The 15,683-nt window shown below is 57.1% G+C and overlaps 1 protein-coding gene and 1 pseudogene across 2 annotated transcripts in view; both read right to left on the bottom strand.

Annotated features, from left to right (window-relative positions):
• Positions 1-15,683, bottom strand: part of PTPRN2 (protein tyrosine phosphatase receptor type N2) — a 727,688-nt gene that overhangs the window by 236,975 nt on the left and 475,030 nt on the right. For both annotated transcript variants that reach the window (XM_038559842.1, XM_038559843.1), the window contains exon 12: positions 7,925-7,989. In XM_038559842.1, the coding sequence (XP_038415770.1) occupies positions 7,925-7,989 (65 nt within the window). The remainder of the gene's footprint in view (positions 1-7,924; positions 7,990-15,683) is intronic.
• LOC102156512 lies at positions 2,340-4,270 on the bottom strand (annotated as a pseudogene).

The raw sequence follows: 15,683 nt of genomic DNA on the forward strand, positions 1-15,683 counted from the left end.
GACTCAAGGGCCAGGGCACACGTGGCATCTTGGCACCGTCCTTCTGTCTCCCTGTGAACCCATAACAACTCAAACAGTCAAACGTCAGCCCGAAGAGCCTTCTAGAAAGGGAGAGGACTTGCCTGGAGTCCCAGCAGCTCTGCTCGACGCTGAGCCCCACACATGCACACACCCGCGGCCGCTATGGTTAGGGGTTCGAGTCCTCAGAACGAGTAAGGGAATCATCACAGTCCGTTTGCCTGTTCCCATGTAATTAGTTACCTTCCTATGGTCTCATATTTGGTTCAGTTTTAATTTTTTGCAAAGCTCCCATGAGATCAACTCTCATGATGGCAACTGCCCCACCCCGCGGAGGCACCCACTGTGTGGACGGCACAGACCTTCTATGGGGTGAGAGTAGGAGTCTTAGCACATTTGCCATTTACTACAGAAGCCAAACAGCGGCCCTGGAGCAGCTCCATCAGTGCTCCTGATGGCGCTCTAGGATGCATCACAGCGCCACCACGACCCGCACCTCCCCACTCCCCACAGGGCCAAAGGTGGTGTGTTCATGGGGTTCCCAGCCACCCGCTGGCAAGGTCATGGCCAACATGTCAAGAGCTGGGTCAACCATCCTGCAAGTCAGTACCAGGCGTGATGAAGGCAGGTGCCTGTGCCACCAACGATGCAGAGGGGGACAGTTTCCCCTCAACCTGATGTCCCATGGAGATTTCCCCCACCTATTCTTGGGGGAAGCTGACCTGGTGCTCTCCTCACCCTGTGGGCAAAGGTCCCTCCACGCCAAGTTACCTCCTGAGTCCAATCAGAGCCCCTGAGCAGGGCCTCTGGGGGGGTGGCCTGGACCAGGGGTTCGTGCCCACGTGCCTCCCATAGGACTTGGAGCAACTGGATGGCAATGGTGCAGGAGGGTTGTTGCACCATGCTGCACAGCACCGACTGTCATGTGGTGAGCGCACACTCACTCCAGCAGTGGGAACACAACTATAGACTCACAGACTCCGAGGGAACTTTTAGAATCAACCTAGTCTTGGCCACGGAATCCTTCCTTGAACAAAATTGTGCCTGAGAAGCGACAGGAACAGGGGACACACACACAGTGGGGGCAGCTGTCGGGTTGGGGTCCCCACCTCCTCACCTCACTCATCAAGGTGCTCACACCCCAGGTCTCTTTAAGATGTATATAGAAACCCCACGCCTAGGGGCACCCGGGTGGCTCAGTTAAGCATCCAACTCTTGATTTCGACCTAGGTTGTGATCTCAGGGTCATGAGATTGAGCCCTGTGTCCAGCTCAATGCTGGGCGCAGAGTCTGCTCGAGATTCTGTCTCCCTGCCCCTCCCTTCCCCCACATCCACTCCGTTTATTTAAAATAAAAAAAAATAATTAAAAAAAAAACACACCTAACATCACAGCGCAGTGGGGATGGGGTTCAGGGCGTGCTGCCCCAAAATACAGTGCCTGACATGTAAGTATTTGAAGCTGAAGGAGTTGGAGACGGTGCCAGAGCAGGACAGCTATGATCACACTTCGCCCTGAAGCAGGTCCCAAGACCCTCACGACACAGGTGCCCTCACTGCCCCACAGGAAGGGAGAGCCCATATCTCCTGGACTGAGGGACCCTGAGCAGCGCCCCAGCTGACGGGCCTCCCTCGTCTCCCCATGTTCTGCCCTCACCACACACTCCTGGACCTTCCGTGGGCCCCACACCTGTCTACCCTGCATCAAATCCAGCATCACAGACTCAGTTCTCGCCATTCCTTTGGGTTGTTTCCTACATTCCCAAGTCTCCTGAAAGTTGTCCTGAACATACTTGGGTGTTTTCTTCTGCTTACCTGTCTGTCGGTTACACGGTCAGACCCAGCCAGGGCCCCTGGGAGGTTGAGGAAAACTTTTCCCTCCCTATATGAGACGGAAAGACTTCCTTTTTTAGAATCTGAGCAGATGGCCATCCCTGTTTGGCCCAAATCTGCTGGGTGATGGGGTGCTTTTACCCCCCAGGGCAGTCAGGGCAGCCCCTTCTGTGGCTGACCCGCGGCACTTGGCGTGAACCAGGACCGTGGCGCGGTGACGTGTGCTGCCTGGGAGCGATGCAGAGCCTCTTTGAGGGTCCGCCTCTGAGATGTTGGGCAGGTTAATCTGGTAGCTGGATATCATCATACGACCAAGATCCAGAAAATGGCTCCTTATTTCAGATGCATTCATGAGCTGCCCTCCTGGTGACAACCTCCTATGTTGTTTTTCTCCTAAATACTTCAGCTTTTCTTGTAACGTGGTAGGTTTCCTTTGGAAGAAATACGACTTTGTAAATTTTTTGTTTTTTTAATAAATCACAAGATTTATTTATGGGATTTCTATATCACATTGTGATTTAAGAGAAGTTCTATATGTGTGATATGAAGAGAATGATGTACAATCAATATGAATCTTGTTAAATCTCTCTTCCATGGACTTCCTCCATCTTCCTGCTTAGCAATAAAAGGCATTTTTAGGTTTATATAAACTTTCTTTACAATTGCCCTCTTAACAAAAATTAGTATATAAATAGCACTTAGTAAATAAGGCATTTAGTAAATAAGTCACAGGCCAATAAGTTCAACTGTGCAGTTGTGAAATGTAATGTGAAAGAGTCTGAAACCTTAAGACTGGGTGATCTGCAGTGTTTCCAACATGTCTTCAACTGCCTCAAGAGAGTATTTAGCTTCCTTCTTACTTCGACCTGCAAACTGATAAGCTCTGTTTATTTGACTAGCTGCCCAACTAGCATATTTCATGTTGTCCTTTTTTGTTTTTGCACTTGCTTTTGGATTAGAAGCAATATGACTTGCTGACATGTAAAGCCCAAACAAAGCTCTCATATTTCTGTTGTTCAGTTTCAGTGCCTGTGCAAAATACTTTCTTGAAAGTTCGAGGTTTTCAAGTGCACCCTGGGTATATTTAACTTCAGCATACTGCTGACAGTATAAGTGGTTGTGTGGATTAGTCATCATTAGCTCCTCTAAACAAAAGGCTGCTTTAGCATAGTCGTGTTCATTGATATAAAGTTCTGCAAGTTCATGCCAGGCTTCTTGGTCCCCAACAAATTGTTCCAGATACTCATTCAGTTCCCGAATGGCCTCCACATTTTTCCCCTGGGCTTTTCGAATGGCAATCTTACGCTTTCTTGCAGCAGTGTTAGTTGGATCTTCTTGTCAAATTCGATCATATAGTTGTATAGCATCATCATATCTTTCCATGGCTTCAAATCTCATGCCTGTTAGTCTCTTGACTCTGTGGCTGCCAGGAAACTGTCTTCTCAACTCCTGAAGACAAAACAATGCCAAGTCATCTCGACCATAGTCTAGGGCTGCAATCATCACTTGTTCATATATGATCCAAATATCATCTCCAAGCTTAGAAGCATATTCATTAATTAATTCCTCTCCAACTTCCACAATTTGCTCACTGTTTCGTGAGTTTTCTCTCTCCATTTTCTCATTTTATCTCGCATTTCTTCCCAAGTGACATCGTAAAGCTCTGAGACCTTCGCCATCTTCTCAGAACCTCCCACTTTGTAAATTTGAAGAAAATGCAAACACTTTCAAGATGTCAGAGATTAGATCTTGAAATACATCAAAATAGCCCCAGTCTATCAGGGTAGTGTGCGTGCATCTGTCCATTTCTGTTACATTTTGTTTTGAGATATTGCCATTTGGCTTAAAGGGCTCTTGTTCTGCTGTGATCGCATGTGTGAGTTGTGCACTTCAGAGTCAGGAAGCTGTGGAGATGCTCACGTTTGATAACACTCAAAAACCCAGAATCACCAAAATCAGGCTTAATGCTGCACGAGGTGGTTAACATCCAAGAAACACACATTATTTGCTTTTTAAAAAAATGTTTCCACTTGCCCCATTTGTTCTCATTTTCAGTTTCCAAAACTGGCTCCTGATCTCTGAGCACCTGTGTCTCTGTCAAGGGCGGCTTCTGAACACGGGTTGGTTTGACAGAAGCCCAGGGGGATGCAGGGGTCCTGGGCTGGAGACCCCACCCAGAGCTTTCTGGGTCAAGGTAGGGGAAAGCGTTTGGAGAGGTGGTCTCCAAAGCTCTGGCACACAGAAGGCCCTGGGGCTGCAGGGAGGACAAACAGCGCTCTCGGGGGTGGGGGGCCCTCACAGCCAGGTTCCAGTGCGTGGGCGTGGGTATTTACGCCCCCGAAGATGGTGGGTCAGGCTTTGGCCACTCAGGGACCAGAGAAGGCAGCAGACCAGGTGGGTGGAAAGGAAGGAGGCAGCGCCATGGTGGTGGGCTCACTGGCCCTCCTCACCCCCACCCGCCAAATCTCCAGCAGCCCCCCACCTGGGCAAACCCCCACTGCCCCCTAGTGAGAAGGGCGGCCATCCAGCATGAGTGGAGGGCAATTTCTGCAAGTTTGAACAGTCATCGTCACAAACAGTCCAAGTGCAAGTCCAGTTCCTGGAGTTGGGCTCAATCCAGTGCGTGGACAGTGCTAGTGACCAACGGTGATGCTGTGTCTGTCACCCAGTGGGGCCTGGGGCAGAGATGGCTGGTACCTTGTTTCACCCTCTAAGGACAAAAGTGTGGGGCTAAGAGACATAGTGATTGTGTCAGTCTGCAGAGCTACATTTGGGGCCAGCATCCCACGAAGGAGAATAAAGCCAAGGCCGGGGCCCAGCGATCCCTCAGGGGGCAGTTCAGGGAAGACCGAGACGACTGTGCCTGGGACCCATCAGAGACCAGGGGTCAGAGCGGGGCCCTCAGCATGCTCACGGTTCCAAAAAGCAGGCTGGACGGCTAAGAGGACAGGAAGCTCAGTCTAAGAAGGGATGGTGGCTCTGGTGACCCCAAGTCAGAGGCCCAAAGACTCTGAGGGCAGAATCTTCCACTCCTGGTGGAGACCAGGTGCTGACAGGGGCACCAGGGCGAGCACGCGAGGTGCCGCATGTGGGAAACGTGCACCAGCGACGTTGGGCTTTGCTGTGCAGGGATGTGGGGTCAGAGCTACCAGAGAGGCCTGGGGGCGGGGGGTGGTTCACATAGTGGCGGGGGAAAGGCCCCCGCAAATCTGCACACCGATGGTAATGAGCCAGGAGCCCTGTGTTTGGCTGTAGAAAGCTGGTCTGCGGGAAGGCCGGAGCAGGTGCCTCTCACACGTCACAGTGAGTGCTTGGAGTTTGGGCACATGAGCGTCCTTGGAAAGGACAGCCCGGCAGTGACCCTCCAGGGTCTGCGGCAGCGAGTTTGGTGAATCAGCAAGGAGGGGGCGGGAAAGCCAGGAGCTCACCTGCTTCCCCGAGACGTTGGGGGAGGCACACAGATGTGGGTGGGGGCCCGGGGATGTGGGCAGGGTCCTGGGGATGTGGGGAGTTATGGAGACGTGGGGGGAGCACAGAGATTTGGAGGGCGGGGTCCCGGGGATGTAGGGAGGGTCCTGGGGATGTGGGGGGCAGTGTGTTGAGGTGTGGGGGGCGGGTCTCCAAGACGTGGGCGGGGTCCCAGGGACGTGGGACATGGGCGCTGAAGAACACTGGCGCTGGCACTAACGTATGGACACTCCCGATGACACGCTGCCGTGCTCCACGTTTGCTGATGGGGTGAATGGACGGAGGAGGTCCTGACTCTGGCAGAGAGCTGTGCAAGTCACGGGAGGGGCCCCGGTAGGGATGGCCGGGTGTGGGGGCAGCGAGGAGGAAGCCCAAGGGACCGTCCAGACGAGGCCCGGTGTGAAGTCCGTCCAGGGAAGGGACAGAAGAGGCTGCTCACCCAAGACAGAACCCAGTGGATGTGATGGGAGACCCTCAGTGGACCCCAGCTCGGGGAGGGGTGAGCCCCACGGCTGGGAGGTGGGAGGTGGGAGGTGGTCCCTGCTCACTGCCCAGACCTGGTCCTGCTCCGTGCCCAGTGCACAGGAGGCACTTGGCTCATATCCTATGGATGAGTGGACTGTGCATTGGTTGGAGCGGCGTCGGCGCCTCTCTGTGGACACGGGGAAGCACCGGAACAAGGGTAACCTGCACACCCCAGAGTGAACAGGGGAATAAAGACCTGACGCGAGCAGGCACTGGTCACTGTGGATCACAGGGGTCTGGTGCCTTCACACAGGCCCAGGTGTGGGTGGGCTGGAGGGAGGATGTGCACAGCACCAGGGCGGTGGGGGCTCCACCTTGAGCCCGGGACCTGGGACGGGTCTGGGAGTGGATATTGGGATGGCGCCCCTGGCTGGCCGTGGAAGCAGAGGGGCGGCGAGTAGGGGCGGTGAGTAGGCCTGCGCCTCAGCCACCCTTCCCAGTGACCCCAACCTCCTCTGACACCGAGGACATGGAGTCGGGTGGTGAGAACGGAGACGGGAGAGGATGGGCATGACTGCGTGGGGCCAAAGCAGTCCGTCCAGTACTGGGCAGGAGGACGAGGCCCCAGGTCCCTCAGACGGGCAGGTCGTGTAGGGCAGACAGGTGAGCGGCGGGGGTTGGGGGACAGGGGTTGTTCACGGAGCAGGGTTTGGCCAAGATGCAGGGGCGGGGCAAGGACACGCAGCCACAGTGCCCAGATCCTCCGGGTCTGGGCAGCTCCTCCTCAACAGGCCTCGCGAGGGCTCAGGTGTTCCTCCCACCAAAGTGTGGGGGTCACGGTGTCCAGCAGCCAGTGCAACGGGCTCCCGGGAAAGCTGTGCTCACCTGGAGGAGCCCATGGGCTCAGCCCTCACGTGGCCTCTCTCCTTCCTGATGCTGCAGGAGGCTGTGTTTCCCTCAGGAGAGGACCTCTGGGTGCCAGACCCCCCCAGGCTGGGGTCTGGGGCACCGCCGGAGCCCCACCCACACCACTCACGCTGCCCAGGCACACTCCGAACTCCTCTATCTCGTGCCCACAGTCCATCCCATTGGCCGGTTCCTCCCTGCCCCGCCTCGGCCCCTCACCACGTGCCAAGCCTGGAGCACAGGGGGATGAGATGTCCTGCCTGACACAGGCTCGCCTCCCGCCCAGGCGGGCAGGCTGGGAGAGAACCAGGCACGGGGTGGGTTGGTCCCACCAAGCCTCTGTTGACGGGCTTCCACCAGACCCGCCTGACTCCTCGCCTCACGTAACTGGCACACCAGTGCCCGGCACCAGGTGCCTCCCCGCAAGGCTCTTCGACCTGCCTGCTGCCTGCGAGCACACGAGCCCATCTGTGAAGAAGTGCGTCCTTACTTCAAGACCAGGACTCACGACCATGGAACAGATCTCCCTGGGGCTGTGGTTCACCATGGCTTTGTAAGCGACGGGCCCTCACAAATGAGCTGCCCGGGACGGCTAATCACCTGTAATCACGAGTGCCCTGAAATCTAAAATTTCAAATGCAATGGCCCATGTTGGTTCGGGTCCACACCGCCTGACGCGTGGCTGGTGCTGCTCCTGTGGGCAATCACGTCTGCCGTTCCACCCACAATTCATTACACTGCCCCAAGACGGAGAGGGAGCGGGCAGCGGCCTGGGTTCCAGGGTTCCAGGGGCATTGCTACCAGCTCAGATGGCTGATGGAGTGTTTGGTCAAGCGACTCTTCCCAAAACCAACTCGGCCCCATGAGGGCACATCTGCCACGTCACAGACCAAGTCACATCCCAGAGGCAGCTACACGCGCACAGTGCCCTCACCCCAACGTGTCTTTAAACAACAACTCCCTGCGAGGAGAACCGCCCTCAGCTGGATTGTGTCCACACCTCAGCGGTCACTAAACCTCTGAAGGAGGAAGCCTGCGTTCTCTGCATTTCAGCGTTTTCTGACCAAGGACGGCTCCTGCTCAGGGACGCGCGGGATTATGGCTTCAAATGCAACCAAAACTGGCATTGCACACACTGGTGCTGTGGATCAGGGTGTTCAAGCAACGGGAGGCCCCCCAGCAGCTGGCCGCCTGCCGACCACGCATGTCTGAGAGGACAGCGCCTCCGCTACTCACCAACCCGCTTCCAACGTGAAGAATTTTCAGTCCGGACGCCGCTTCCAGTTTCTCCTTGTTGTTAACTGTTAGGAAAAGCCAAGAGGTACAGGGTCAGCGTGCAGAGCTCATGGTTCTCAAGACGCCCTGCACGTCCTCTCCACTGAGAAACGCGCCATGGAGTTGCTGCAGGGACAGCCTAAATCACCCGCAGAGCCAGCCTGCAGCCAGTCCCCCGGGGTGGACGCCGGTCAGCCTCCCCACGAACCTGCACCCCTGGCACTGAACGCCATCACGGGAACTCACGGGACTGTGGCGAGGACTGTGCATTATTTTAGGATGATGTGCTGGTTACTTGGTGTGTTATCACTGGGAAGCGTGCCCCGTGAGCCAGCGTCCCGAGCTCGCAGGGAAGGCTGCCTGGACTGTGTGCATGCACCCCGTGGCACCGGGGCAGCTCACTTCCCTAATCTGCAGCCTGACCAGGATCATTCTGTGACAACTTAGCTCCCACACAAGCTTTGTCTTCATGCGCTCCTGACTTAGAATGAGGCTGACTTGCAGTGGACGAATTACCCTCCAAATCAGCGCGAGAGAAAGTTGCTGCGGAAACCATTAGCAGATGTAAATGGAAATGCACTCATGCTCACGCCAACACCACAGACCCAGCCGCCCCCGCCTTGTCGAGAAGTTGTGTCACCAAGCAGTGGACCTTGGCTTACGAATCTGTAGAAACTGTTTTTTAGGCAAAGCCTGTGTCATCTTGGAAACGAAAAGCAGGACAAATAGGATTTTACTGCAGACCCTCAGAACGCGGCGCGCCCTGCCACTGTGGTTAAGGCCGAACAGGAGGGAGACAACACCGATTACTTCCACCTGACTGTCCTCTGCCTACATTGATCTTGGTGACAGAATCACATCTCGCAGAATAAACGACCAAGATCCCGTCAGCCCGCCTGCCCCACCCAGGGGCCTCCTCTCGTCTCGCGTGGACAGTCTTTCCCTTTGAACAAACGAACGTTATTGTCACATGCAGGTGATTATCCGTGCGCCAAGAGAATGAGGCAAACACAGACCCTCACGTGGGTGTGCGGGAGCAGAAGGGGTGGGTGGAGAGAGAGGCAGCAGTCCCAGTGGAGGAGAACACCCCTTAAGAGAGTACAAAGCAATAGATTTTAATGTTCTTCTGTGAACAAAGGGAACATTTTACTGAATGGCAAGCTACTTTGGGGGGAATAATAGTGAACTCTTAAATAGGCTGAGGAACAGAAAATGCGTAAGAATGGAATTTAAAATCTGCTCCATTTATGGCCGCAGAGCAGTGACAGACATTAGGGGTCAGCCCCAGAGCAGTCATCCAACCGCAGCATGTTGGGCAACCCGACCTGCGACAGCAAAGCTCCCAGAGGGGCCGGGTGGTCAGTCTCCCCCAGCTGCGCAGGCTGAGGAGTGCATCTGCCCCAGAGTATGACAGTGACCAGGGACGTGCCCTGCAGGCCCTTCCCCACCCACACGAACAGGATGTCCCATGCTAGCCATTCTCTGCCTCAATTCCTGCCCAGGCCCCTGTCTGCAGGATGAAGAGCGGACCCTCCCTACTGCGGACCAGCCCTCCCCTCGTGTCTCTGGTGGATGCACAGCTTTGCCAGTCTGTCAGGCCCGGGTGCTCCTTGGGCCCCAGGCCCCTTGGGCCCCAGGCCATCGGGCAGGCCCTTTCCCTGTGCCAGAAGTGCAGTGCTGACCTCAGGTCACTGAAAGCAAGATCACTGTCCAAGCAGGCTGAGACGCCAGGTGCCGGGAGGCCTTCCCGAGGATGCCTGCCCATGTCTGTGTGCGTCTTCAAGCTGTGCTGGGTGGGGTCCCCACATGCCAGGAAACATTGGGTGCCATGTCGTTACCATGTTCTCACTGCCTGGAAACAGTGATGCACATGTTCGAGTGGGCAGATAACAGGAAAACGTGGTGAACATGCGGGCACCTGGTCCCTTTGATTTCAGTGTCACGTACATGTAAGTGTGTGGAATTTTATGCATCGCAACTGGCTCACAGAACCACTGAGAACATGGCAGTGAAGCCCCAGTGAACAGAGAAAACAGGCTCCATCACGGGGGGGAGAACTGTGTTCACATCCAGGCAAGGGCCTGATGCGCCACGATTCCCTGCCTCATGTCAGACCTATCACTGTGTCGTGGGCAGGTGTGGCCTGGGGAGCCGTTGCTGCCCACACTCTGGCCATTAGGGGTCACCAGGGAAGGGCTATGCGTTCCCATGCCTGCCAGCAGCCACCTTCCAACCAGCTCCAGAACATTCTGGAAGGGGCATTTGCCACCTGATGGGCTCTCAGTGAAATGCGGCGTCACTGAAATGGACGGAAAAGCACAGGCAGCGTGCGGGTGGGGGGACAGTGAAATCTGACCTGGGGCTGTGCTCACATGTGTGTCTGGCATCTGCGAAGCTGCCCCAGGTGATGGCTCTGAGACAGCCCCACGTTCATACAAAGCGATCGGGTGATTGGAAAGTATCACGCTACGGTCCTTTTGCTTGGCTTTGTCCTAAAGCAAAGGAAGGGTGCCCGAGACCCAGTGGAACCGGGGTGGGGTGGGGTGGGCTGTGACACTCCAGAGGCTGCTGGGCAAAGCTCCCGCTTTTCAGGCTCTGGGCAGCCTGCAGGTGCTCACACTGTGACTGTGGCGCACACAGGAGACCCGCTGGCCCAGAGCCTCTTGGAGCTGCCCTGACCTTGCCAAGTGGAGTTCACTTGGTTCAAACCAGTCAGCAAATGAGACAGACGACCTAGATCAGGTAAATCCGCTGCTTCCCGCGTGTTAAAGGTTCTCTAGAGGGGTGGGCTGCTTCGCTCTCCTGAACTAATCAACCTGAAGGCCAAACCATCAAGTCCGTGATAAACACAGTGGTGAGACCACCACTGCCAGCCCCCAGGCATGAGCGCTGCCCAGCCTCAGCTCATCCTCAGACCCACTGGGATCTAGATGGCTCGGTCTCCATCTGAGATGGGGAAACTGAGGAATCCCTGAGTGTGGCACTGCCCAGAGCCACGGGCAGGTCAGACTCCAGCAGCGCAGGCTCACACCAGACACGTGGACCCCAAGCATCTCCCAGAGCCCGGGGGTGCTGCGTGTCTGGGTAGGGGACTGAGGGGTGGGTGTGGGCTGAGTACCCTTCCTGGGGGTCTGCCCCAGATGGAGGGGCTCCTCCCTCTTCCAGGGACTGCAGCCCTGCTGGCTTAGGCCCCACCCTGGTGACTTCGTCTGACCCTTACTGTCCCCATATCTCCAAAGGGATACCTGCAGGCTGACCCACCTGGACCCCGTGGCCTGAGACTGAGGGGAGGGGACCTGTCATCAGGGCCACCCGACACCGCAGGAGCACAGGCCGGCCACCTGCGGAGCCAGGGTGTTGAGGTGTGGGGAGCCTCCCGGCAGGGCCCTCCTCAAGACCCTGGACACCCCTGTGCCTGGCCATGGCACCCAGGAGCATCAGCCTCCCCACCCAGTGCCCCACTGGCACCACTTCCCTCCCCCTGCCCCTGAGGGGCTTGTGTCCTGGGATGTCCCCAACCTGCTGCCTCTGCTGGGCACCCGGCGCCAGCCTCACTGGTTCTGCGGTCCAGCATTGTCTCCAGCCTTAGAAGGACACTGAAGTCACCCAGAGCCGCTGCCCCAAACTGGGCATGGACGGGACAGCCGCTCTTCATCCACCAGCATTTCCCTGGCCTCTGCCTTAAAGTCCAAGCAAAACCTGTTCAAGAAAGTTTCTCTCAGGGGCAGAGGCTGAGGCGACACCCACGGTTCTGGAGTGACCTACTGACCGCTCTTCATGGGCCATGGCTGGCTGTACCGCAGGGCGGGACCCCAGGGAGAAGAGGGCAAAGGGTCTGCAGGCGAAGCCGGTGGTGGTCCGGAACCAGGGCTTCGCTTCCCGTCCCCCCCCCCCCCCGCCCCGGCTCTGGTTCCCCTCACGGGATGGGCCTGGGACACTCACATCCGGTGTCAGGGTCAGTGTGAGACAGCAGTTCCACTATCGCTTTACAGAACCTGCCTGCCCATCGTTCTGAAACGCCAATAATCTCCGGCCTCCCGTCCTCAGCATGCCGATTGACACTGCTGTTGTTCACTGCCAAGGCCCAAGGCGAGCGAACATCCCTCCGTGGGTGGCATGCCGGGTGACCGGGTTCAGGTGTGGCCAGAACAGCAGCAGCACGGTCTCTGGGACCCCTGGCCTGAGCGCCGCCTGCTTTGAGAGCCGCCACCCTGGCCTCCCGCCCCACCCCGCCCACTGCAGGGTCCTCGCCTTGGGGTCCTGAGATGCTTCAACTTCAGGTCTTCACAAAAGCGTTGTTTCCTGGCCTCAGCAGACCTTTGAGTAAGAAAATCACGGGGTGGGGCTAGTAATTATATTTCCTAAAAATGTGCATCCCTCCCTATCACCAGCTGATCTTTAGGGTTAGCCAGCATGAGGTGTTGTGGGAGACCATCACTGTCTGTCCTCTAAACTTTGCCCCCAGCCAGCCACTTGGCACTCTGCATGTGTGGCCGGGTGGTGTGCCAGGGGCTGGGCGGGTGGTGAGTGGGCAAGCCTGGTGAGCTGACACTCTCGGAGGGCAGGATGCGCGCGCCCAAGGTCCATGGACGGGCCTCCAGACATGACCACACTGCTTCCGGTGTGGCCTAGCCAGGGTCAGTCCTGCGGGATCGGGGTTGCTCAGGGGCTATCTGGAAAGAGTCTGGGAGAGTCATGAGTGCGCCCCGTGGGCTGCGTACTCACAAAGGACAGGACAGGGGGTGTACCCATCACTGCCAACCCCGGTCATGCCATTACGTCTATCCCATTATAATTCACTTTGCGACATCCAGCCCATCCTTCCATCCTCCAGGCTCTTCACTCAGGATATAGGAGGAGGTCACCCACCCCTGCTGCAGGCAGGCCTCCTGGCCTCTCCTCCATGTGAGCATGTGTTCGGGGGTGCGCATGCAGACGCTACCAGGACAGGCCCAGGCACTGTGTCCCGCACTGTGGACCCATCTTTCCGGTTTATACTAACCCTCAGATTCTCTATTTGGCTCCGGTAGTTCAAGAAGAGGTGAATCTACCCCCAAATACTCCTCTGTGCACATTTTTGCACATCTTCCACAGGCTATTACGAGCAGCGGGGTGTCCTGCTGATGCCGTCCTGGCCCCAGGGCCCTCAAGGCCATCATGATGCTGTGCCCGGAATCTGAGGCCGTGTATACCACCTGTTGCTGATTCCAGAACGCGGCAGCCTCCAGGGTTCACTTGGTCGTCGTCCAGAGCCAACAGCACGCTGCGGGGTCACCACCTTCCAGGGCCCTGTCCCCTGTGATTCCCAGGGGTGCCCTCGGGGCGGGTTTCCCACCAGGTCTGTGGGCCTCGGGGTGGCTGGGGGCTGTGCACCTGTATTCCAGTCTCTGTGCCCTCACGGTCTTGGGGTCAGTACCCGTCGACAACACTGGACTCACTCTGTCCTGTTGTTTGAAATCTCTCATTGGTGGAGATGATGGAGAAGTGGAGCCCCGCGGACCCTTCCTGTTTCCGGCACCTGCACAAGGCGCTCAATGCATCCTGCATGTAGCCCTTCTCTGCCTCTTTTTAGCTCAGATGGGCCCGAAGTGGGCAGACCCCGCAGTCTTTGGTGAGATCTGCACCCCCAGGCTCTCAACATCCTTCTCAATGCCATCCGGGGGCATCTGCGGTCTCCTTTTGGGTGCCCCCAGCCACGTGGATGTCCTTCCAGAATCCCCTCTGCAGGGTCGATGGTGACATGAATATCCTCTGCCTCACGCCCGCGCTGCATCCCTGGGCACCTGCCCTACAACCCCAGTGCTTCCTCCATGAGGCTGTGTACCCAAGGGACCATGTTCTGGGAATGCTGCAGTGACATTGCCATTTTTGTCAGTCTTTGGCTAGAGCTTTTTGATGGGAGAAAGAAAAGCCTCGCTTCCAGCAGATGCTCTGTCAAATGTCAGCTCCGAGTTATTTGGAGGGCCTGGCACAGACCCTGGGTGGGAGGGCTGGGCTGGCCAGGGGGCCGGGGGGCAGAGATCCTGGGAGAAGCCACTTTCATAAAGCCCAGAACGACGCACAAAGCCCATTTTTATCTTCACGGGAGACAAAAAGGGTTTCCAAACAAAAAAAGAAGTCCTTTAAAATTAAATTCGCTAGATGAAGGATATGCAAATTACCCGGAGAAGCCGAAGCCTACAATGTTCTCAAAATGCTGCAATAGCCTATTTAATTAGTGTTTTAATTTATCAGAACAGTTCCTTGTGCTGGACAATGTATGCAGCACTCCATGTAATTAAGCGCGTAGCGGCGGTGTGGTGATTTCGTCTTTCTCTTTGGCCCCGCCGTTTACCTGAGAGGGTGTGCAGGTGTCTCCTGTGATCCGAATGGGGACAGGAGGACCGGAGGGCTGCGCTCCATGGGAAAGACGGGGCAGGGGTGGGAGCAGGATGGTGACTCCTTCAGGGAGCCCAGCAGCCCCTGAGGTGGAGCCCAGCTGCTGGCGGAGCTGAAGCCCCTGCTCCAAGGTGCACATCTGCCCCCGGACCTACTTCCACTTTTGAAACCCTCATTCCCTCTGTCACACGTTTTTAGCCATAGAGGTGTCATCGAAGGGGCCAAAGCATCGGGGTAGTTCAGGGCCCCTCCACCTGGGGGCCTGGCCCTGTGGAGCAGCACGGCCTGGCGGTCACTGTCCCCTTCCCTTAGGGCTGACTCCCTCCTCGGAACCCCTAGCTGGAGCCCAAGCCAGGAAGGGAGGTGACGAGGCCCGCCCGGCGCAGCAGGTGCCCCAACCACCCCCCAGGCACTCCCCACCCTGCACACACCCTCCTGTGCTCGATGGGAGCAGAGAAGTGTCATGGGGTGAGGGGACCGCCCTGGAAATAGCTCCGCACCCAGTCTTCTCAGGCAGAGCGTCTTCTTGTGCAGGAATCAGAAAAAAAATAGAAAATGTCAGTGCTTAACTACCGTCCATTCTTCTCCATGAATGCCCTTTCTGAGAAGCTGCCAGAGTCAGCCGCGGAGGCCCCATGGGCCATATTCCCCTCCCGCCTTAGGGCGCCGGCTGAGTGCCTCTGTGTGAGCTCCAGATCCCGCGGGCGTGCCCCTGGATGGAAACGGGTGCTGGTGACAAGTGGCGTCTCAGATCACACAGGCTAGGGAAGCACACGTAAACACACCTGCTCGCCTTCTCAGGGCCTTTACAATGCTTGTGTGCCCAGTGGTCCCCCGGAGGTGGATGCAGCGACCCTCACAAGTGAGGGACCAGTTAGACCACAGGGAGGAGAACCTCATCACCCTGACCTGCGTCTGGTTTGGGGCCCAGAGTGTGCGCCTCCCGCAGGGCAGGGCCCAGTCCTCAGGCTCTGGTGCCAGGCCCCTGTTGCAGGAGCCCAGGGCTCTCCATCAGAGAGAAGAGCTGTGGCTTCAGCGTCACCAGCCTTGCCCAGCTACTAAGGGCCTAGCGCCCAGGAAGGAGCCTGACGGTGGAAGAAGGAAGCCCTGACATGTAGGGAAGGTGGGCGGTGGCCCCTGGGAGCAACCATGGGCCTGTGGGTCACTGTCCCTGTGGGAGGGCGGGAGAGGGGCCTGAAGGTAGGGCCAGGGCGCCGTGGGGCAGGGGAGGGCCGATGCCACGACAGACAGAGGAGGAGGCGCAGAGCAGGACAGCCTGCCCCAGGACCTGGATGCCAATCCCTGGCCTCACCCCTGGAGCTTTCTCGTGAGGAACCCTGTC

This window comes from Canis lupus, chromosome 16 (assembly GCF_011100685.1).
Source record: "Canis lupus familiaris isolate Mischka breed German Shepherd chromosome 16, alternate assembly UU_Cfam_GSD_1.0, whole genome shotgun sequence".
Lineage (NCBI taxonomy): Eukaryota > Metazoa > Chordata > Mammalia > Carnivora > Canidae > Canis > Canis lupus.